General features: G+C 37.8%; 1 protein-coding gene across 2 annotated transcripts; it reads left to right on the top strand.

Moving 5' to 3' along the window:
- The first annotated feature begins 1,572 nt into the window (after positions 1-1,572).
- LOC136708179 (cytosolic phospholipase A2 zeta-like) lies at positions 1,573-25,904 on the top strand. Of its 2 annotated transcripts, none has more exons than XM_066682535.1 (20): positions 1,573-1,662; positions 4,370-4,442; positions 5,843-5,979; positions 7,444-7,572; positions 13,854-13,894; positions 14,250-14,292; positions 15,008-15,062; positions 15,150-15,301; positions 15,757-15,852; positions 16,231-16,265; positions 16,861-16,999; positions 18,051-18,187; positions 18,715-18,937; positions 20,443-20,557; positions 20,700-20,837; positions 21,159-21,230; positions 22,245-22,415; positions 23,642-23,811; positions 25,164-25,350; positions 25,512-25,904. In XM_066682535.1, the coding sequence occupies exons 1-20, from the start codon at positions 1,657-1,659 to the stop codon at positions 25,730-25,732; spliced, it is 2,340 nt and encodes a 779-aa protein (XP_066538632.1). In that variant the 5' UTR covers positions 1,573-1,656; the 3' UTR covers positions 25,733-25,904. The 2 variants fall into 2 exon arrangements, with proteins under 2 accessions (XP_066538632.1, XP_066538627.1); XM_066682530.1 differs by having other exon boundaries at positions 1,574-1,662; positions 21,123-21,230.

Here is a 25,904-nt window from a genome sequence, read left to right as displayed (position 1 = left end):
ATAGGTTTTTAATTGGAAAGTGACAATATAGTTGGTTAAATGCAAATCATGTAACCGATCTGTTGCCAAATAACCTAATTATTTATTTATTGTAGCTTTATACAACTTTAACAGTCTTTTGTTGCCTTGTCCAAATTTTTGTTGTTTTAGTTGTTGCTGCTATCAAAATCTAAAAAGGGCATAAAATGTTCAAAAAAATCTAAAACATTTCTCTGCATCAATATTAACATTTTTGACTTTATATAGTGTTTAAGTCATTTGCATCTCATTGTATTGTTGTCCAGAGCACCATGTTTATTTGCAAATGCAGGGTCTGCATTCATTAAATAAAAAAAATTAATGTCTCAAAAGTAGGAATTTAAAGAACAAACTATGACCGAACATGTTTCAGGACAAATACATTTGGATAAATTTAGTCAGTCTGGTAGGGTACAGTCGCAGTCACACAGCTCCAGGGACCTGGAGGTTGTGGGTTCTAGTCCTGCTCCGGGTAACTGTTTGGTGTGTTCTCCCCGTGTCCCATGCAAAACATACGTTGGTAGGTGGATTGGTTTGGATTGGATTGGTGGCTCAAAAGTGTCCGTTGGTGTGAATGTGTGTGTGTTGCCATGTGAAGGACTGGCGTCCCCTCCAGGGTGTATTCCTGCCTTGTGCCCAATGATTCCAGGTATTCTCTGGACCCACCGCGACCCAGAACTCTTACAGATAATGAATGAATGAATGGTGGGGTACAATGATGAAAAGTGTAGGAAAATACATTAGACTGATAAAAAACACACAATGAAAAACTGAATTACTGAAACAGTTGGTCTGATTATCTAAGATATAATAACCATAACCATAATGTAACAGAATCTGTTATAGTTCTGTAGCTGGTGACATACCATAAAGGAATCAGTGTCCCAGTTTTTTCCTCTGAACAATTTTTTTTTCCACGAACTGCAAGCTACATTGCAAACTTGCCAATGTTAAATCTTCACTATCAGTGTTTTTAATTAAAAAATATGAGTTAATATGTAACACTCTTATTTACTCTCTACGTTAATACTAATAGTAATTTAACATTGGTGAAACTGCTGTGTAACACTCCTGTTTCAATTTGTGATCTGACACTATTATAACTCACTTCACAAGAGCAGCCTAATATTGAAAAAGCAACTGTGAACCAACACTTCTCATATTCTTCCTGAGTTGGGTATGAGTTTTATTTCTGCTGTCTTTGACCTACTATGACTTTGTTCTATGTTTTTAAAACACATGCAATAAAGAACTTGCAATGAAACACAGTTTTAGGTCATTTACAGACATTATTTTACAAACCAAACCAGTTAAATTGTTTTTCTTTCTCCAAATGCAACAAAAGTTTTTTTTTAATTTAATATCGATTAGATATTTTCAATCAGTATTTCATGTTTTATCCTTTTTGGAGGCTTCAACATTCATAAGTAATGCAAAATGTACGCTAGTTATTTCATAGTCTAAACCGAGACCGCAGGGTCTTATCAGCATTTTCTGAGTAAGTTCTCCCTCCCTGAGAAAATGGAACACGGGACCAGAGCTCAGGTATAAAAACAGACCTCCCTCTTTTCTCACTCGTTTTTCAAGTTTTACACAGTCAAGCTCACCTCCCGTGAAAGGATTCGGACACAGCAAATAATGCAGGTACTGTTTTCTAGTTTTCTTTAGTTTTAGAGGATGTTATATCTGAGGTAATGCAATCGAACACCTGCCATACGACACTGAAACTGACTTGCCATAACACACTTTCCGTCCCACCTTAAAGGGTAGTAGTAAAGGTGGTGCGGCAAGATACAAGAAGTCAAATTCAGTCGCTTTAGGGCAAGTTTTAAGCGTAGAGTCTTAAGTTTAAATGTGGAGTCTTAAGCTTAGCTATTTTTAAACCTGTTAACACCAGTACAAATGCTACACTGACAAAAACAATGTGTCTTCCAGTTAAACACAGGCGCATGAGACTTTTAAACTAACGTTAGACCATTGCAATAACTATCTAGTCATTTTATTTTCATATTTACAAGAGGTTCTCGGAATTCATGTGTTTCCCTTGAAATATTATGGAATCCACCTGTGTAGTACACAACAGTTCTCTCCACCTGTTGAACTGTAGTAGATAACGTTTCCACCAGTTGCTCCTTCGCTTTTACCGAATCTCAGTCTGGTGATTCTTTCGGTTAGCTTGCTGCAAAATCCCAGTGGGCGTGTCCCCATTTTTCGCGAAATTAAAATGGAGCTGCGTTATTGGAGCATTCATCCTGATAGACAGCTCTGTGTTTAAAGACTAGTATAAAAAGATAAAAATTAGGATTTTCCTAAACACGTTATATTTTTTAGATTGTAAAAATCCCTTACATTTAGTGAACTCAGTTTCTTTAGAATGTGCCAAATGTGGACACAGCTGTGTAATTGCACCAGTCTGATCCAGAAATGAAATTCAACATTAATATTTGACCACCCCAATTGTTGTGGTTTTAGCCATTTGTTAATTCGCAATGCTCGCGGCAATGTTCCAAAACCTAGCAGTGTATAGCGTTTTCAGAAGAGCAAAAGCTGTTAGTGCAGAAAATACAGAACAACATGCCTAGAAATACCCTCAATTTCAGTGTCTACATTTTTTTTTCTGTGGTTAAGAACCCTTTCTGAGATAAGACCTACATCTAGACAGTAAAATTTCTCAACTCACTCAGTGCAGTTCAAACATTGCAAATCATGGCTGTTCAAAGAAAAAACATGTAACTCCAAAATAGTAACTTTACATGAGAAGGAAAAATACATTCTTAATTTTCATTGAAAGTGAATGTAAAAAGATTTTATTCCAAGTCTCTTTTGGAGTGTTTCTATTGAACCACTTCCAGGTCACTAGGTGTTAGAATATATGACATGATATATATGATATAACTACATGAAACATTGTAGAAAATGATACTTTATATGTGCCTCTATTAATACCCTGTGAAATAGATTTTAAATAGTGGAAAATTAAATCTTTGCTGCATTTACATCCTGGAAACCCATTTTTTCCAACAGCTTGGTAAAGGCGGTCACTCTATGGAAATATGAAGAAAAACAGCGAAAATGCATTCATGTGCCCGTTTTTAAATGGCAAAAAATTTGGGAAAGTGGATGTTTACTACTGTGTTGTATCATCTATTCTTTTATAACACTCTAGTCCTTCACAGGGCAATGCGTGCACACACACACACACAGACACACACACACACAAACACACACACACTCACACCTATGAACACTTTTAGGCAAGGCAAGGCAAGGCAAGTTTATTTACAGAGCACCTTTCATACAAAAGTAATTCAAAGTGCTTTACAGAAAAAACAGTTAAATTAGTCGCCAATCCACCTACTAAAGTGTGTTTTTGGACTGTGGGAGGAAACCGTAGTGGATGACACCATGTAGTTCTGAAATATTATACAGTATTCTGCATTAAGTGTCTTCATAGATGTGCAAGTTAGCCATGCCATGTGCACTAATGACCCCGACAAACCATCTGAGATGCTGGCTTTTAAACCTACAACAAGACAGATCGCCCATTTTCTCTGTAGCCAAGACAATGCAGTAGCTACAATTTTCAAAAATAATTTAAATTTTTGATTTGTCAGACCAAAGGATACTTTAACACTTGTGGACTCTGTTTATATATGTTTTTTTTCTGTGCATTTTCAATTCAATTCAAATTGTATTTGTAGATGCAGCTACAAACTGTGTTCACAGACAGTGGATTTGGGAAGTGTTCCTAAGCCCATGCAGTGATGTCCACTACAAAATCATGTCTGGTGTTAATGCAGTGCCACCTGAGAGGCTGAAAATAATAGCCAACCAATGTTGCTTTTGGGTCTTGTCCCATGCATATAGAGATTTCTCTGAATTTATTTTATACTTTTAATTACACTATGTACTGTTAACTTAGATATGCCAAGGTTCTTTGAAATTATTTTCATAGTTTCTAAATGATTGTGTCTTTATGTGTGTTTTTCCATGTTATTTATTTTTGATGTATGTTTTTTTTTTTTTTTTAAATGTTACAGTCAATCAATCATTCATTCATTGTCTGCAACCGCTTATCCAGTTCAGGGATGCGGTGGGTCCGGAGTCTACCCAGAATCACAGGGCACAAGTCCTTCACAGGACAACACACACTCACACATTCACTCAAACCTATGGACACATTTGAGTGAAAATGCTTTATGTTTAAAACTATTTTTAGGATATTATTAATTATGATAGATATGGTTCATTTTTTTATAATGACTTGCCAAATCAAGGGTATCATGGCCATGTCATGAAATGTGTGTCATCTAATCATATAAAGTATGTAAATTCTACTAATTTTTTCCAGAGGGAAAAGGTGCTGCACTGGAACCTTACTGTCAAAGTGCTTCGAGGGATATTCCTGCATTCTCACGACTATTGTATGTATTGTCATGAGTATTGTACACAGACACAAACTCACACACATTCAAACATACATGCATGCACCTGCACATGTGCACAGACACACACACACATTAGGTGAAATTGATTAATTTTCAGTCCACATGGAATTTTATGACTGTACAGAAATCTATATAGTATATAATCCCAAATTCTGAAGTGCAGTATAATACAAATCTTTTATTCTGGTATTATGGAGTTCTGTGTGTTGATGGTTTGAAGTATTTGGTTAAATACATGTTCCACCAAAAAAAAAAAAAAAAAGATTGTATGAAAAGAATAGTTTTGTAATTTTCAAAATTCAAAATATATTAGATATGTTAGATAACATATCAAAACTAGACAGTTAAGAGCCCCACCCCCCTCCATTTGTACAGCTTGATGGGATTGTGCATTAGCGAGATGCAATTGTCCCATAGCTACTATTTTGAAAAAAATAGCTAGCATACCAATTGAATCTAATATTGAGCTGAATATTTGAATGAGTTGCATAGTTTTATACACTGGTATATCACCAACACACATGATAAATTTTAATGATCTAGGATACATATTGTTTATGTTTTGCAAGTGAATTTATTTACCCCTTTTCCTTGTTACACGTCTAAAGCTGTTTACAGCTATCAACTGTACACCTCTACGGTTATATTCAAAGCTGATGTAAAGTCAAAGATAATCATAATTTTCGTAAAATCGTAATTTTATCCCATGTTTTCTGACTAGGCAGTACACTTTAGAAACATAGCCTGAAAGGATTGCTTTGGTTCACATTTTGTGTGTTTTGGGTGTTTTTATAAGACTCCAGGTCCCCAAATGAATGTTCATTCATTCATTCATTCATTCATTACCTGTAACCGCTTATCCAATTCAGGGTCGCGGTGGGTCCAGAGCCTACCTGGAATCATTGGGCGTAAGGGGGGAATTCACCCTGGAGGGAGCGCCAGTCCTTCACAGGGCAGCACAGACACACACACACACATTCACTCACACACTCACACCTACGGACACATTTGAGTCGCCATTCCACCTACCAACGTGTGTTTTTGGACTGTGGGAGGAAACCGGAGCACCCGGAGGAAACCCACACAGACACGGGGAGAACACACCAACTCTTCACAGACAGTCATCCGGAGCGGGAATCGAACCCACAACCTCCAGGTCCCTGGAGCTGTGTGACTGCGACACTACCTGTTGTGCCCCCCCAAATGAATGTGCACATTCTGAACTGAACTAGCAATTTTGATAACCTGTCCCTTTTTAATGCTATTCTGATACCACTGAGACTAATAACTTCATATAAGGATTAATTATTAATGATTAATCATTGTTTTGCAAGAAGTAACTAAACTGATTCTAATACACTTTTTCTCCTCTATAGTGTCTGAGTCTGACCTCTATGTGACCTTGCAGCTGCCCACTGCCTCAGCCTGTACATACCGCACCAGGTGTATCACTAACAATAACAAACCTGAGTGGAATGAAATTTTCCACTTCCATGTCCACGGTCAGGTCAAGGTGAGCCAGACTGGGATTTATTCCAAATCTAACAAAACACACCCAGGTATTTTTAACATCATCATTATCATCATCTTCATCATGTTTTACACTATTTCTGTGACAAAAAAACAAAAGTTATGGTGAAAAATATTCTTGGAAAATCTATTTTTCACAATAAATATAAGATGAGACCTTAACAAAAATAACAATTTGAAGAAAATGACTATGATAAAATGACACTTTTTGTCAACAAGTACAAACTACAGTATGTGAAATACTGGTTGGTGAAATACTAATGTGAAAGATTCATAAATTTCCTGCTATCAGATTTCCACAGCGTTCACAAACAATTCTCCTCACAGACTCCACTGCAGACAAGGTCTGGGCAAAGCCCCGTGTATCTGTACTGTACCTTTTTTCTGAGAATGTAGATTATTAAATATCGAGTATCAGTATGCATTTAAACCGGAAATAAACACTTTATGTTAAAAACTTAGTTAAATCAGATCAGAGTTAGATCAGAACTGGAAACAAACTCTACAGAATAGGGGATCTGTAGTATCATAATTGGAAATAAACTTGATGGTTGTCCATCATCAGAACTGGAAATAAACTCAGTGTACTGGATCTCTTATATTAGAATGGGAAAGGAACTATTTAGAATATTAAATCTCTAATATCAGAGAGGTACTGATAGACATGTTAGCTCTCTGAGTTGAGCACCATGGCACACCTGACTCTGCTTTAGGGCTGTTTCTAAAGCTGTACAGACATGTCAGAGCAGAAAGCAGAACACAACAGATCCCATACTGTGGGCTGCGGTCTGCTTCAGCATGCAAATCCTAATCATGATTGAGAGTGTACATGTGTGAGTGACTGAGTGAGTACCAAGCCAGTTCCATTAGCTGCTTCAAATCTTTTAAAAAAAGTTAAATAAAGTATATATATTTAAATATACATTTTAAATTAGAAAAAGGAAGTATAGGGTGTAATCCAATATTTTAAAGTTTTATTCCCCAATTCTGATGCTGAAGATTGATCTTAAATATTAGAATTAGAAAGAACATCCTGTCAGCTATTTGTAAGATATTTCATTATATTTATAAGAATTTTAAAACAAACTCTGATGGACATGGGATCTTCTGTAATGGAATGAATTAGGAGATGATTCTGTACTGAATTGGATAGCCAGTATCAGAATTGGGAAATATTTCTAATACCAAAGAGAATTTATCTTAGAGCTTTATTTGTCAGCAACAATACATCACATTCGTACAATACATTGTGCATTCATTGCATTTGGCAGATGTCTTTATCCAGATTTCAATCATGTTACAGATGTAGGCTAATTTAGAGTTTTTTAGAGACTTGTCCAAGGAATCTTATAGATTGAGAGTCTGGGTGGGGAACTGAATGGTGGTCTGCAGCACTGAAGTCAGCTGTGTTACCCACAACTCTAACCAAATTTTGGTTCCTTCCCAGAACATTCTGGAGCTAAATGTCTATGATCAAGACATATTAAAGGATGACCTCTGCAGCACTATCCTGTTTGATATTGGTAACCTCACAGTGGGGCAGAAGGAGACCAAAGTCTTCATCATCGATGACAAGGTCAGCATGTGTTAATCTGTTACTGTAGGTGTTCTTTCACGAAAACAGCAGATTTTTATCCAAACAAGCCTTACTGCTGCACCATAGTTTTGCCACACCATTGTAGACACCACTTATAATGAATGATTTCAGCAACAAACAGCCATTGAAGTTCAGTTGGGCACTGTGTATAGTATATGTATAATATTCTACAGCTGAACGTGCTTATGTGGATTGTCATGTGAGTCTCAATCCCCAATTGTTTAAATGCAAACCCTGATTGCTTTTTTCAGTCTCAGGTGTTTCAAATCACCTACTGTAACTTTAAAAGTTATGATGTAATATCCACCAGGTCTAGGCCCCTCCCCCACCTCTTCTCACTATCCACACTAAGCCCAAAAGGAAGATGGACATGTAAATATATTAGGCTAGGAAAACATTTAACTCTGTAGGGCACTGCCCAGAAAATTAAACATTCCTCTGCTGTAGTCACCTCTTATTTTCAGTGTAGCACTTAATTTGATTTGTGTTATTTAAACCTGATTCAATTATTATCTCATCAATAAGTGCCGTTGCTGAGTCAAACTGGGAAATGCACAAAAATACACAAAGTATTCCATATCCTGGAATGAGAAACAATAATATATAATATACTTTACGGTATGAGGAAAGAGGAAAAGTTAAATAAAATTAACAGGAAAGGAGAAGAGAGAGAGAATGTGTGCATTAGTGGAGGGAAGATGAAGAACTTCTATTAAAGAGGTTTTCAACCTTTTTGGGCATACAAACCTCTCTCGGTGTGTCTACGTTAAACCTGCGTCACATACCCCCCCAAAATTATATAAGATATTATATTTCAATTATCAACTAAATTCAATTAAGCCACTGGACAACAGGTATTATTTATCATCTTAACAGCCTTTCCAAATGAAGACAGTAACACTGTAGTAAGTATATCACATTCTGGCTGTACTAATGGGTAGCTATTTGCTATTGGCAGTATAAAAATGGTACAGAAAAAAAATGGTACAGTAGAGTACAATTTTTGGTGGTACCCTCAAGGATACATATTTGCATCTTTAGTTAAGGAACATAACTTCTGGAGAAGAGAATGTAATGTAACCTGTAAAGGTACATTTACACCGTGTGTACATTTAGTCGCAATAATGTACCTCTACCATACCTCTGCCATGGCCCAATAGCATATATTGGCTAGAGCATAGGAATTTGTTCTCTGGAGTGTTAGAGAATCATCCAGTAATTTTGGGATGAGTCTGAGTGGCGTTTGTTGGATTAGCAGGTGTTTTTACAAACATTTGACCATGTATTGTATGAGGTAATTAACATGAGTGCACTTGTGTTAGAATGGTGTTGCTAAACCTGTGCTAAAACGCTGCCGTGTAATTATTGACTCATTGAGATAAATAGTCACCTCTTATTTTCAGTGTAGCACTTGCAAGGTAACTTGCTTTTTTAAAATCTGCTATATTATGAATAATAGGAAAAAATGTGCATTTGCACATTCCTTTTGTCTACTAAACAAACAAAAAAGAAATAAGGTGGCATAAGTCAGAAATATGGGATTCTATGAACCCTTCTGATATGCTTTGCTTTTGTAATCATCAGAAATATACCTGGTCCTCATTTGAGTATCTCCAATCACAACACTCTGTTTGAAAATGAGATAAGAGAAATGAGAGAACCAAGCAAAATTGTAAATAAAATGAGCTTCTCTTCCTCACTCTTCACTGCTGCACTGTCTGGGCTGTGGAGGTCTATGTGTGGTTCATAATCATTTTAAAGAACAGGTGCTGAAACAATTCATTTTGAACAGGGCTGGTCAGAAAATGTTACCTTGTTGTTTGATCCTTGTTGTATTTTGACCAAAGCATGTCACATGTTTTATTAAGACACAAATACTGTGGTCACTGGTGAAAAATAGATTATATCTTATTATATTATATTATTTATATTATAATATTATTTATATATTATATTATAAATAGAATATATCACCTTTAATAATACAAGAGCAAGAGTCTTTGGAAAATATATTGTTGAAATGTGTCAGTATGTCCATATTAAATGTTCCTTGTAGTCTTAGCTGACAATAATCAATAAAGACAATAAAGATAAGATGTTAGAGAAAGAATTTATAATTCATGTGTTAAACTTAAAAGATAAACATAACACAAACCCTCTTTTCTGAAAAAGACATGTCATAACACTGTCGGTTGATGCAGAAATCCTTCCAGTCTTGTTCCTGAGCGTTGTGTTTTATGAAGCAGATGACAAATATTGCCATAAATTTGGCAAAATAAAAGTCATGACACATCTTTGCTTTCAAGAGCCTTTTGTATGACGCTTATTTATAAATTTTATCGTAATCTGGTTATAGTGGAATGTTCCAAAATACTGTAATTTGAATGTTCCATAAACGTTTCACTCTTATTTGCCCATATCCCAAATTTTTGAAGTATTATATTATTATAGTATTATAACATAATATTGTTGTATTGTATTTTACAAAAAATATCTCAACAGGGTTTGAAAATTGAATCTAACGAAAACCTGCCCGTTAGCTAACTTGAGAAAGACAAAGAAATCACAATCCAAACTTCATAATCTATACACAGAACATAAGGCCAAATATTTGTGCATCCAATATCTTTTATGCTTTTAACTTAAAATAAGATATTAACAGGGAGTTTTTCCCATTTTACTCGAGAAGGCTTTACACTAGTGGGAAAATTTCTTTAAGGATTTGGTGACATTCAGTCACAAGAACATTAGTCATGTTAAGTAATGTTGTTGGATGGTTAGCTCTGGATCACCAAAACCACTCTAACTCATCCCAAAGATATTAGGTGGAGCTACATTACTTCAGAAAACAAAGTTCCAGTGTTGCACAGCCTGTTGCTGAGGACCTTATACACCTCTAGCCTTTGTTTTACATTGGGCAATGTCTTTAGGCACATTTGCCGCTGCTCCAAGGCTATTCTCTTCAGTGTTTATTCTATTGCCCGGTGCTTCTCTATGGAGATGCACACCAGTCAACGTAAAGTAGGATATTTTACTAATTATAAAGGGTGTCTACAAACTTTTGAACCTACAGTGTATTTATTTTTGCCTTTGCCAATATGATGTGTTTACTGTCTTTTGTCAAACTGTAGTGTCATGTCATAGAAGCTTTAGATGGAAATTTTACCATAAATGACTGTGAGGTTAGATAAGAGTTTATCTTTGTAACACTTCCTATATCGCCTGTACATTATATGGCATACATATACATAATGACTGTCATAAGCCTGTATAATTGCTTATAGATACAGCTTCATTCAAAACACTAAGGTGTGGTGAGTGTGTTTTATAATGCACTATAATATGCACTCAGACGGACATTGTACATACTGGAGCAGTGAGGCCTCCCACATTTATAGTTTTAGAGATTGTTTTGGGGGTAGTGTCATTGTTGTGTATTATGTGGGTGGGGTTGTTGTTTTGTGTGTTTGTGGTCTGGTGTTTGAAGATTGACGTGGGCAGAGCATTATGCAACATCTGGGAGACTGTTGATAGAAAAAGTTCATCATACACATAGATAAGGCCATTCTGCGAGGAAGTGTGATCTATTGCTGTAATAATGGAATAGGTCACATCATCACACACACACACACACACACGCAAACACACAAGCACAAAAAAAACCCTATAACAACATCCCCCACCCACATAACACACCCCAGTGACACAAAACCCCAAATCAATAAATAAGGGAAGGCTACGTGCATCCTGGGAGCTCCCCAGGGAGACCCCAGCCATGCCCATATTCCAATACTGCTACAGTGTGTACATTGTTCTTACGAATGGATATTGTACTGCATTATAATGCCTGTCTTTATGTAATCACATTCATACCTCATAAAGGGTTAAGTATACAGCTACAGGGGTTGGACAATGAAACTGAAACACCTGTCATCTTAGTGTGGGAGGTTTCATGGCTAAATTGGACCAGCCTTGTGGCCAGTCTTCATTAATTGCACATTGCACCAGTAAGAGCAGAGTGTGAAGGTTCAATTAGCAGAGGGTAAGAGCACAGTTTGCTCAAAATATTGCAATGCACACAACATTATGGGTGACATACCAGTTCAAAAGAGGACAAATTGTTGGTGCACGTCTTGCTGGCGCATGTGTGACCAAGACAGCAAGTCTTTGTGATGTATCAAGAGCCACGGTATCCAGGGTAATGTCAGCATACCACCAAGAAGGATGAAACACATCCAACAGGATTAACTGTGGACGCAAGTGGAAGTTGTCTGAAAGGGATGTTCGGGTGCTAACCCGGATTGTATCCAAAAAACATGAAACCACGGCTGCCCAAATCACGGCACGGATTAAATGTGCACCTCAACTCTCCTGTTTCCACTAGAACTGTCCGTTGGGGTCTCCACAGGGTTAATATACACGGCTGGGCTGCTATAGCTAAACCTTTGGTCACTCATGCCAATGCCAAACGTCGGTTTCAATGGTGCAAGGAGCGCAAATCTTGGGCTGTGGACAATGTGAAACATGTATTGTTCTCTGATGAGTCCACCTTTACTGTTTTCCCCACATCCGGGAGAGTTACGGGGTGGAGAAGCCCCAAAGAAGCGTACCACCCAGACTGTTGCATGCCCAGAGTGAAGCATGGGGGTGGATCAGTGATGGTTTGGGCTGCCATATCATGGCATTCCCTTGGCCCAATACTTGTGCTAGTCCTTGGCAAGGACTACCGAACCGTTCTGGAGGACCATGTTCATCCAATGGTTCAAACATTGTATCCTTAAGGCGGTGCCATGTATCAGGATGACAATGCACCAATACACACAGCAAGACTGGTGAAAGAATGGTTTGATGAACATGAAAGTGAAGTTGAACATCTCCCATGGCCTGCACAGTCACCAGATCTAAATATTATTGAGCCACTTTGGGGTGTTTTGGAGGAGCGAGTCAGGAAACGTTTTCCTCCACCAGCATCACACAGTGGCTTAAAATCCCTCTGACCACTGTGCAGGGCTTGTATATGTCATTCCCAAGACAAGAATTGACGCTGTATTGGCCGCAAAAGGAGACCCTACACCATACTAATAAATGATTGTGGTCTAAAGCCAGGTGTTTCAGTTTCATTGTCCAACCCTTGAATATCTGTTTAGCAATAATTAGCAGCAAATAGTCATTATAAGGTAATATGCATGGCATATAATGAATTATAAATACAGGATTCACCAGAAGGTGCGGCACGGTGGCGCAGCAGGTAGTGTCGCAGTCACACAGCTCCAGGGACCTGGAGATTGTGGGTTCGATTCCCGCTCCGGGTGACTGTCTGTGAGGAATTGGTGTGTTCTCCCCGTGTCTGCATGGGTTTCATCTGGGTGCTCCGGTTTCCTCCCACATTCTAAAAACACACGTTGGTGGGTGGATTGGTGACTTAAAAAAAAGTGAATGTGTGTGTGTCTGTGTTGCCCTGTGAAGGACTGGTGCCCCCTCCAGGGTGTATTCCTGCCTTGCACCCAATGATTCCAGGTAGGTTCTGGACCCACCGTGACCCTGAACTGGATAAGCGCTTACAGATAATGAATGATTCATCAGAAGTGTTACAATTATCTTTTTTGTTAATAGTTTCATTAAAAAGCTGCTTGCATAGGACAAAACAAAGAAAACATTCATGTGTTTGACTTAGGCCAAGCAGGATGTCCTGGAGTGTGAGGGGGTAAGTGATACTTTACAGTTTTGTGCTGTGGAATAGAGGTTTGGGCCTGTGTTTATTTGGGGGATGAAGGCAAAGGGTAAATGCTCACACTGAAATAAAGCACTTAACTTCACTGGAATAATAGCAGTTAGGTTGACTTTTCCTTCAACTTTACAGGAGAAGGAAAAAGGTTTTTATTCCAAGTTGTTTTTGGAACATTTCTATTGGTCAATTCATCATGAAATTTTCACACAATGAAGGACAGCTGCTGTGTTGAAATGATGTAGAAAACTAAAAATGGACAAAAATGGGGATAAATATTTTTCACTGGGGAGCCACGATAAAAGCATCTGTAAAATGCCCTAAATGCAGTAGTAAAACAAACGTGTGAGCTTTCACCCACAGCCCAAAACATTTGCATGTAGAAGTAGTGTGTAGGACTTGGAACAGACATTTAACAGCATGCTTTCAAGAAGAAATTGACCACAACTAATCTGGGACAGAAAGAAAAGTCTGTGGAAATAAGGGTGTGTAAAGATATTTTTGTAATTACCTGCTGTTTTGGATGTATTTCCAGACAAAAGATGAGCTGTGGGTGGAATTTGAGATTACAGAGAGGTGAGTGTGTAAAGTTTGGCCCTCAAATTAAATTCCAAACCTGGACTAAATCCGTTAAATATGATTTTATTGAACTGGATAATGATGGATTCACACAGCAGGGTCCAAAGCTAAACACGTTTTGATTTTAGCTGGTCTATGCTGGGTCTACTTTTCTCAGATGGTTTTAAACTAGAGGTTGGAACAAGGATTTAATAAATTCAGTTAATTTAACACAGAAGATTAAATTGTGTTCAGCCACAAGCGCATTACTGAGGTCAGATATATTCTAAAGGTCTATGCTTTTCTGAGAGTTTTCAATATGCTTTTTGCCGAAGCACAGTCTTCACTTAATCAGATGTGTTTTTTGTTACAGTCCTGAAGAACCTGGGCAGTATCTCTCTAATGGAGTGTTACTGGTGGGTACCTGTTATGTCCTGCACATTAGCATTGTGTAATGTGGGAGATTTACATAAAAAGTAGCTTTTGCAATGACTAAAACTGGTGAAAAACAACCTGTTGTGAAAACAGTTTACCTCTTTTCAAAGAGACAGAAAGGGGTTTCTTAATATTACAATATTATATTCAAGTGTTGCCTTTAAAAATAGCTTTTAAACTTTAAACGTTCTAATTTTTGGCTTGCTAGCTCATATTCAAAGATGGCGTTCCAGTACAACTTTGAGTGATATGAATATATAAACATTTTTGTCAGAAATATATTTCAAAATATATATTGAAATCATCAAAATGATTTTTAATATTTCATTTAGCCGTTCTTAGCACTGATTTAAATAAACGTTTTTCAAAAGAATTCAAGCCTGATTGGTTCACTGGGTTTATATCAGTTCACTTTACTACTTTGTAGAAACTGACCAATGATCAGTGTGGTTTGGAGTGGGGGTGGGGGTGGGGGGTCATAAATTGAGGACCTCATGATGAGGTCAGTGTTGTGTAGTGGTTCATAAACAGACAATGATCACACAATATGCTTCTCCACAATATGCTACACCACCTTGGGCAAAACTCCTAACTCTGTTTGCCTAGCGATTGCCTATAAAAGGATTAGAATGATAAATTATACATAAGAGCATCTGCCGAATTGTAAGAGAATTATTATATTTTCTGGAATTGCAGGCTGCCCCACTGTCCACTGTTGAAGTCAAGTTGGAGAAAATGCCACCTGCTCAAGGTGACACACTTTATTTTATCATAACAATTTCCAGCACATTTGAAGTTGTAATATATTTGCAGTTGTGTGTGTGTGTGTGTTTTCCAGTGTGTCAGGAGCTGGTGTTACACCTGAGTGGGGCCTATAAAGAAGACCAGGTCATCTCTCAGCCCAAAAGCAGGGGTCTCCTACAGACACTTTGCTACTATGTCAACAAGGAGCTGGAGACGGAGATTGGACTCAGAACACACTGCTCAACGGTGTGTCACCTCGTTTACATGTAATAGGGCATAACTAGAACATAATATTTACCCAGTTTTTAGATAGCTATGTTGATAGTAGTTTAGGGCTATCTTTAATCATGGACCAAATAATTAAGAGACAATAGTCATTTTCTCCAGTGTTTCCCCTTCATACCATGACATGGTCATTATAGCAACACCTGTTGGCCTGGATGTATCAGAGATATCCTATGAAACCTAAATCTGTACTAAATCCTATTTTTAAACATGATCATATTAAAAACTTTAACATGCAGGGGACCTGTATTAAGAAGCATAAAGTGGCTCCTAAATAATATGGCTTGCTGCATTGTGGTGGTAAAAAATAAGAATTCTCCTTTAAATCTGTTAGAGCGAATGTAGCAGTGACCAAAGCGGATGTTTTCTGCATTTGGGACAAGGACTGATCAAAGTTGTGTTGTGTGAATTCCCAGAAAGAATGTGAAAAAGAGGTTGCGGCTCATGAATCTGTCCCTGTAAACCCCTCTATACTCCAAAATGAGCTGACCCTCTCTCTCCCTGTGGCCAAGGTGAGAAATCTACATTACTGTTCTCAGACCATTTCACAACTGTATTTAAATATATGGAATTTGGTAAAAACAGATCTAAATATATAACATATGTAGGTAAGTGTAGTTTTGCCCAAGAGTATTTACTACTGTAGTGTGATTACCAGGGTAAGCAGGGAATCAAACCACAGTTTTTGTTAATAACTACACCGACCTTACAGTTAATAATTTTTAAACAGTCATTAACATAGTTTTAAAGTATATAACTAATACCAATGTAGTGTTATTAAAAAAAAAAACAATGCGCAAACTGAAACAAGCAAGAATTTCATTTCATGTCTGTTGTGAAAAATGTGTTCAGTAAGATTGTCATTAGGGTTTTTTTTTTTCATCCCACAGCATAATATAGATCTGCTATTAACAACAACCAGCAGGTAATTGACTTCAAATAATGTTCTTTCTGTGTTGTAACAGTTTGAAGGTGATCAGCTGGTTTTTGAAGTATTTTAGTTGTTGCCCATAAAGTTAAAACATACAAACATTTCAAAAGTAACCAAAAAATAGGAACACAGCAGCATTGATAGAAAACATTAATTCATTGAAATATCAGTTCAGAGAATTAAGGGAGAAAACAATAAAGAAGGACACAAAATTTTAATTCCTTAAAGAAACTTCATGATTGTAATCAAAAAACTCTTTTTATGAAATTCAGAAGAGGTTTCCTCACTAATTGCTAGCTCTCCAGTCTGTTTGTGTGCTGGAAACTGGTCTAATGAAGCAAATGTGTTGGTAAAAGATGTGGTGGAAAGGAATGGGAAAAGAATGGAAAAAAATGTTAAGCTAGACAACACATTACCCCAGTGTTAAGGTGAAAAATTACAACTATCACTCTGAAGCCAAACTTGTCATAAACACTGCCTTTTTGACCATCATATTTGTGCACTGATAAACTTTTATATTGATTGATGTTTTCTGTTAGCTGTTGTGTTGAAGATGATTATGAAAATGTGTGTGTACATGCGTGTGTAGCTTTCTCAAGGAGCTCAATGTTCGCCTGGACTTTGATCTCCCTGCATCAGAGAAGGAGTTTCTAATGAAGAGGAAACAATTGACTTCAATTGCTCTAAAGAAAGCTTTGAACCTTAAAATGACTCCTGATCCAAGCAAGGTAAAAACACACACACACACACACACACACACACACACACACACACACACACTTAATGCACTAATGTGTGTGTGTTTGTACATTATGTGTTTAAAGATCACCCTGAGAATTCAGCTAATTTGTGCACAGAGTTTGAATAAGCTCCATAAAATATCACGAAAAGGGATGGAACACACTGAAGCATGTGAGTGTGTTAGGTCATCATGCTGAAGGCCAAATGTTGGCTGAAGGGTATAAAGCCATCCAGCTTAAGGCTGTGGAGCATTGGAACCATAGAACTCTGTTCACTGGAGTGATGAAGTTTCATCCAAAACCTAATCATCCATGATATTTTGGGTTCCAGATGTATTTTTCCTACAAAAGCCTTCACACAAGATTTCAGAAGAAATGTAGATGTTCTACAGGTTTTTGGCCGTAGAGTGTACAAATATATCGTCACTGTCCAAAGAAAGACATGTATCTCCAAGATAGTAACTTTACAGAAGAAGAAAAACCTTCTTAACTTCAAATGGAAGTCAGTGTAACAAGATATTATTTATAAATAACTTTAGAGCAGGGGCTGCACGGTGGTGCAGCAGGTAGTGTCGCACTCACACAGCTCCAGGGACCTGGAGGTTGTAGTTTCAAGTCCCGCTCCAGGTGACCGTAAGGAGGTTGGTGTGTTGTCCGCGTGGGTTTCTTCCCACGGTCCAAAAACACACGTTGGTAGATGGATTGACTGCTCAAAAGTGTCCATAGGTGTGAATTTGTGAGTGTATGTCGCCCTGTGAAGGACTGGGGCCCCCTACAGGGTGTGTTCCTGCCTGGCACCCAATGATTCTGGGTAGGCTACAGACCCACCACGGCCCTGAACTGGATAAAGAGTTACAGATAATGAATGAATAAAGTGGATTTATATTGGTCCATTCATCATGAAATTTTCACAGTGTGGAATACAGCTGCTGTGTTCAAATGATGTAGTAAACTAACAACCAGCAGCTATATGACAGCATAAGACTTTGTTCATATATATATATAAGGAGACAAACAATAAGTGTGTGTGTGTGTGTAGGTGCCCACGGTAGCTGTAGTGTGTTCTGGTGGCGGTTCCCGGGCAATGACCTGCACTTATGGTTCATTGAGAGGTCTGCAACAGCTGGGCTTGTTGGACACAGTCAGCTACATTACCGCAGTGTCTGGCTCCACCTGGTGAGTAAACAGACACATTACACACAACTTTAAACTTATTGTACTCTGCAAATTTTAGTGCACAGCATTTACTTTTGACTATTTACTTTCGTTTTAACCATATTAAAATAAATATATCATAAAAGTAAAATGTCAGATTAAATTAACCAAAGCCATGGTGTATTTTGTTTCCCACATTTTAAATTCAACTATTAGACAGTAAACCTGCAGTAGAAATGTACTTGTGTGTTAACTTACATTTTATGGCTGAACGTTCAGAACAAAGTGTACAAAATATTAATATTCCCCCATTCTCTATTCATCTGGGTCAATGTTACATTAAATTATGGAGAATTTTGTTGAGAACTTGATGGCATTCAGCCACAGTATGTGTGAACATGACACTGCATTATTGAAAGCCTTGGTCCACAATGGGTGCACCGTAAAGAAGGAAAAATAACTATTTATGAAGTTTGTCAAAAATCTTTGGGCTGCAAAATAATTCAAGTACTGATTTTTTTTTTTTTTTTTTTTTGTGTTCTCGACAGGGCACTGTCATCTCTGTACAGTGATCAGAACTGGTCAGCGAAGGAGATGGAGGAGAAGGTGCAGCATATGCAGAAGGAGCTGAGTAAGAGTACTTCAAGTCTGTTTGCTCCAAGGCTGCTACACTATTACAACCAAGAGCTGAAGCAGAGAGAGAGTGAGGGACACACCATTTCTCTTATAGATATGTGGGGACTCTTCCTGGAGCAGCTCATCTATAGCAAGGTCTCAACACACACACACGTACACACACACACACACACACACGCACAAATCTAAATGGCCCAAAGTTTCTGGACACCTGTTCATTGCTGTGACAACCTGAAGGCAGCTACAAGAAAATAAGTTCCCTCATGTTGTGGTGCTGGATGATTAGTTCTGGATTACAAACCCTGCTACAACACAGTTAAGCACGCTCTGCTTTAATAAAGTAAATATAAAGCATCTAATTAAATGGCATACTCTAGAGAAGTAACACAAGAATGTAAGGTCACCATGTTTAATACTAGGCAACAGATTTGAGGGGTATGTTGATGGAGCTCCATCCAATAACTGTGGGATGAGCTGGAGTGGTGTTTATGATCTTAACTAATCCTCCAGCATGAGAACATATGAGAACTAATCTTCTTGTGGTTGAAAGCCATAAAATCCTCACAGAAATGCTCCAACAAAACCTTCCTAAAAGAGTAGCAAACTATGTTGGATAGTGTCAACAAATTTTTGCCAAATATACAGTACTATGCAAAAGTCTTAGGCACCTATTATTATTATTATTATTACAAATATTCTTCTCAGTAATCATGGTGCTTAAATAAAATAAAACATTACAATAAACACAAAAACAGAAATACAGTAAAAAGGTTTTTTTTCCAGATATTGTCCTTGATCATGTGGATTTATAAGATCAACAGCACATTTATCATTCATTAATTCATTCATTGTCTGAAACCGCTTATCCAGTTCAGGGTCATGGTGGGTCCAGAGCCCACACAGAATCACTGGGTGCAAGGCAGAATCACACCCTGGAGGGGGCGCCAATCCTTTACAGGGTGACACACACTCACTCATTTACTCACACACACACACACACCTATGGACACATTTTTTTTTTGAGTCACCAATCCACCTACAAACGTGTGTTTTTGAACTGTGGGAGGAAACCGGAACATCCGGAGGAAACCCACACAAACACTTGGAGAACACACCAAACAGCACATTTAATTTAACACAGTGAAGTATTTATTAAATTATTTATTTATTTATTTATTAAAACTCCCAAGAGGAGGAATTTGAAAAGGGGTAAACAAACACATTCACACAGAATATCACTACTCACTATAATAATATTTTAATATTAGTTTTTTTTTCTTTTTCTTTTGCAAAAACTCTTACTGCTCAAATATCTAGCTTTATTAATCACATTTTCTCAGGGGACTAAACTTTTTTTGCAGTCTTCTATAAAACTGTCACACATTAATATTTTGTTGAAACTGCTTTCGATTTAATTACTCTGTTAATTCACCAGAGCTTTATGTTGTTAATGTAATTTCATAACATTTATTTCCATGCAGCATTGCATTAGTTTTTGCCAGAGATCTTCTGTTAACAACAGAAGTGTCAAATCACCTTTTCCAGCATCTCCCATGATATCCAAGACTTTCAGTGGGTGCAGTAATTATACAGTCACACACTCTGCTCATTTAAATTCTAAATAAATTTGTTTCCTGCAGAAAAACACAGGTACTTTGTCTGAGCAGCAGATGTCAGTCTCTGAAGGTCAGAACCCATTGCCCATCTACACTGCAGTCAACATGAAGGAGGACTCAGAGGGCTCCATGGAGGCTGGTAATGTAGAACATGAGAGTAATTGGCTGTGAAGTCTGTCTGCTCTCTAGTGTCAGCTCAGGAAGTGTTAGATAGTAAAGAAATTTAAATAATTCATAACACAATTGGTCTGTGTTTACTACATTGCATTGTTTGCTTACAGAGTGGTGTGAGTTTACCCCATTTGAAGTGGGCTTTCCCAAATATGGAGCCTATATCCCAACAGAGAATTTTGGGAGCGAGTACTACCTGGGCCATGTGATCAAAAAACTCCCAGAGACCCGCCTCTCATTTCTACTGGGTTAGTGGAGTTTGTATGTGAGTGTGTGAGTAACTGTGTGTGCAACTTTGTTCTGGAAACACCAGAAGCTTCTTTGTTTGATTTTGTCGTTTGTATATATTTAATAATTTTTTTCAGTCAGGGCTTCTTTATAGCTGCACATCCTTTCAGACAAACCATCTTGAGTTGTCTTCTCACAGTGGAAGAACAGATAGAAACACCTGTGGATATGAAGCAGATGTAAACCTTAGATATTTTGCAAAACTGTGTGTGTGTGTGTGTGTGTGTGTGTGTGTATGTGTGTAGGAGTGTGGAGCAGTATTTTTTCTCTGAATCTGACAGAGTTCTGGAGCACTGTAACCAGAGTGATGCCATCCTGGAAACCAGGGCTCGGGGAGCAAGATAGCACCCTTGGTATGCAACAACTGGATAGAATCTGGTTAACACACACATGCATATTGTTACTTTACCCAGTTCTTTAATGATTAGGACCCCATCAGGACAGGTACAGTGGCTCATTCTCAGCGCTGCAGCCACACTAATATGGCAGTAAGGCTGGACAATATGGGCAAAATTTATATAATATCTTTTTTAGTTTTTGTTGATACGCTATAATTCTGATATAGATATGAATAAAATCCAATTCAAACAAGTACCATCAAATATTTGTCAAAATTAGTATTTTTAACCCTGACATCAGTGCCCTGTAATAAACATTAGTCAGTTTCAGATTTTGAAAATAATGTATATTGAAATATTGAAAATGTGTTTAAAAATCATATTGTTATTAAAGCATTTTATACTGTGATATATATATTGATATTGAATTATTGTCCAGCCCCATGTGGTGGTTGTGTGTAAGTGTGTTGTTTGCTGGTCAGAGTGGATCAGACACAGCAGGGCTGCTGAAGATTAATGTCTCAATGTCACTGAATGATCCACCGCCCAAAATATACTTGCTCTTTGGTGGTCCTGACCAGTGGAGAACAGGGTGAAAATGACAGCCTGTAAATGTAGAACTACAAAGTGTATAGTCAGGTGAACAGAGAGATTGGACAGTGTAGAAACCATGAGGTGAGCTGTTATGACCGCTCTCTCTCTGTGTAACCATTTGTCTTCCATTAGTTTCAATTTATTTATTGTCTATTGGGTTATATTGTTTAAACTGGGTTTAATGCACATGTCCTACAATAACTATCACTGTTGTAATAACATGTAATACAGTGTTGCTTTATTTTTCCTGACAGTAGAAGAGAATATTAATCTATAGTTGTCAGCACACTTTATCAATTATTGTCCCTTCTGTGCCTTTCTCTGAGCCATTCATTTACAGAGCAGCTGTTCTCAATTGAATTACAGCAAGTAGAATAAAGCCATAATTAAAAATAAATGAGTAATTTAAAATCCTGCCCGGTTTTGTTTGTTAAGAGAAGGAACCCAAGTCGTCAGTGATGGACACTGTGAGGGTCACTCCTGAGGCAGTGGTTCTCAACAAGTTCATGACCAGCCGACCTGTCATCAGCAAAACCTTCAACTTTCTCAGAGGATTCTTCCTCCACAACAACTACAGCCAAAACCCAGCCTTTAAAGCATGGGACGGTCAGCATTCTTTATTGCTCCATTCATTTTACACAATTATAGTATTGTATATGCTTCATACATATTATATTCTTTGTAGGGGAGACAATGTCTTATTGTTATTATGACAAATACCATCATAATTCACAATGATTCTGTCAGACTATAAATGAGTAATCAGTCATTTTGGGCAGCATGGTGGTGCAGCAGGTAGTGTTACAGTCACGCAGCTCCAGGGACCTGGAGGTTGTGGGTTCAAGTCCTGCTCCGGGTGACTGTCTGTGAGGTGCTTATTCCATGGTCCAAAAAACACATGTTGGTAGGCACTCAAAAGTGACCGTATGTGTGAGTGTGTCGCCATGTGAAGGACTGGCCAGGGTGCGTTCCTGCCTTGCTTCCAAACTATTATTAGTGTTGAGCTTATAGTTCATCCATTGTCATGTCTTTTTTCTGTTTGTATTATGTCCTTTATTTATTTTAATTGTTAGTATTCATAACATATACGAACCTTTCTAGAGTTTACCAGTCAACTAAGTCCAGTGGCTTTGTGTTTGAGTGTTTCATGAAGTAAATGCTGTGTTAATTAGACATTTCCCACAGAGGAAATTATAGTGTTTATGATTCTCTTCCCAGAAGTGCTACATTAACATTAAATGACATCCAGCTTAATGTTACTTTAATGTGATCACACATCCCACGGTTGCATCCATTCTCTGGTTAACCTGCTAGACCTCAACTTATCTGCATTAACAGTTAATCCATCCTAAGATCAGCTAAGAGACAATAATCTGTCAAAAATGTTCACAATTACACCATATGTTCATCTTTATGTCTGAAGTTTGCTTTTTTTCAGTATTATGCTGGACCTAAAATGTAATGTAGTTAGCACTGTGCTTAAATTATCACACACTCACCTCCGCGTTGAGGTTTTTACTGCAATGATTCTTCTTAATGTTATAAGACAGCTGTTATACTGACACCTAGTGGCCTAAATGTGTCAGATACTGTACTGTATCAAACATGGCCACCTTGTGTGGCTGACCCACTCTGTGCAACATACATGGCTTCATTCAATGACTAGAAGAATTTGAAGTAAAAGTACAAATTAATAATAAACCCTTTTTAAATATTTTTTTAAACATTGTTTGCTACTTTTTCTGGAATACAGCTCCTTTAGGTTAAAAATTAACTAAAAATGTCAACTGATGTTTGTCATTTCTTAAGAATCTATTCACATACTATTGCAGATAAACACCCTGATGCCTTTCCAAATAAACTGACCCCAATGGATTCCACATTGGGTTTAGTGGATTCTGGCTTTGCCATTAATTCTGGTTTTCCTCCGGTGCTGCGGTCCCAAAGACAAGTGAACATCATCCTGTCAATGAACTACTCCTGGCATCAAGACCAGTTTCAGGTTAGAAACATTAGCATTTTGATTCAAGCTTGGTTTAAAAAGGTACTTTTATTTAATACCTGGAAAGCAGACTTTGGGGGATAAACACTACTTTGTACTGATAATGCATGTTTAAGTTTAATTTGCTGCAGGCTCTTTAGAAGAGTTGGGGCTAGTCTGTCTATTTAATCCAAGTCATAGATTATAAGAAGAACATTTCTGTTGGCCCATTCCATTATTAGAGCTTAATGCAATTTGAAAGGAAGCTGGTGTTCGTTTGCAACAACAGTGATAAGCATGTAAATGAGTGTAAATACAGTTCAGTGGCGGATGCTGGTCTTTCAAGGAGGGGAAGCTCATTTTCGGCCTACATCAAAAAAAATGTGTCGGTTTATTAAATTCTACCATGCGTTCCTTTTCAAGAAAATGATCTGTGACCCTCTCGTACCAACAAGGCGTCTTTTCCAGTAACTTGACTAGTGTCCTCTCAATGGCCAGCAGAGCTAGGCTTAAACGACCTTGGCCCATGTGAAGTGTGTCCGTCTGTGCTCCCACGGAGCTTTACACCAATGGATCGCTGATTCACTCATTTCGCTGTCAATCAAAAAGGGATTCATCCTCAGACAGATCATCCAATCATCATGCATAAGCTGAGCGTCCGGGCCAGCTGAGGCCAACCCACTGTCCCATAGACCCCCAGAGCCGCTGAGCGTCCGATGGGCGGGGCAAAGCCCAGCATTTATCCAATGCGTCCCCACTGTTTAAAGCACCGTGAAACTGCGCGAATGATTGAGAGGAAAGCCGCGTCTTTACCAGCGATAAGAAGCTGATTCTGAACAAAAGTTGAGCACGTTGTAGTGCATATTTATTCAATGACATGTACACACAACAATATATATTTGATCACTTATTTTTTTTACATTTTAGGGGAAGCTGAGCTTCCCTTGCAGTCTTAGAGCAATCGCCACTGATACAGTTCATATATCAAATAGAATACAGATGGCCAGATATTGGGGAAATTTGGAACATTTTGTAAAATGCAATAAAACTATGAATCTTTTTTTTTTTCACTGAAAAAATTGATTGTGTTTTGTAAAATGAAAAAATACAGATACCTGCACTCATATTTTGGATGAGCAAAATACAGGTGAAAACATGCTGAAACATTACACTATAAACAGGGGAATATTAAAGATGTAAAAGGAGCATTCAACAAAGACTAAGCCGTTGCAAGCAAAAATAAGACATTGCTCATCACTTTATACCAAAATATTTCTAGAGACTATCTTAGAAGAGCAATATTTTAGTTATTTTGTATTTTGAGCTGCTATTTTTGTACTTCTAGACAAGATATTTTACTCTCCCTCTGACAGGTTCTGAAGCAGACTCAGAAGTATTGCGCTGACCATCAGTTGGCATTTCCCAGGATCGACTTCAATAAGGTGGCATCCGAGCCTAACAAGGAAGTTTACATTTTTGAGGATGATGACAATCCTGAAGCTCCAATCATCCTTCATTTCCCACTGACTAACATCTCCTTCAGGCAATACAAGGCGCCTGGTAAAACATCCACTCAACATACACCACCCAGTTCACTTATTTTTCAAAACATACTTTATATCTTCAAAAATATACATTTTACAGGAGAAGCAAAAATACCCTTACCTTTCAATGTAAACAACAGTAAAAATAAAATGTGTGCGTGTCTCTGTACTCTGCAGGTGTGAAGAGACAAGGTGAGAAGGAGCTGAAGGAAGGAGACGTGGACGTTAGCACCAGCTCATCTCCGTATGTCAGCAAACACCTGACATACCCTCCACAAGACTTCCAGAGACTGGCTGATTTATCTTCTTACAATATCCTCAACAACAGAGAAGTCATCACCCAGGCCCTACAGAGAGCACTGCAGAGGGGCGACTGCAGGGGAAATCACAGTGTCTAGATGCACAATGACAGGGTAACATCCCTGCAACATAACTCCACAAACCCTCCTGGATGAATAAGTTGAGATACGTTGAATTTGCCCTGTTACCTCAGGTCTGAAATAATTATCTTGTGGAAATATATTTGCCTGCAACATTTTTTGTTGCTTTTCTAATAAAAAATAATGAGCA

This window comes from Hoplias malabaricus, chromosome 1 (genome assembly GCF_029633855.1).
Source record: "Hoplias malabaricus isolate fHopMal1 chromosome 1, fHopMal1.hap1, whole genome shotgun sequence".
In the NCBI taxonomy this organism is placed as follows: domain Eukaryota; kingdom Metazoa; phylum Chordata; class Actinopteri; order Characiformes; family Erythrinidae; genus Hoplias; species Hoplias malabaricus.
Note: the sequence above shows the minus strand (reverse complement) of the source record. Positions and strands in the feature narration are given on the sequence as shown.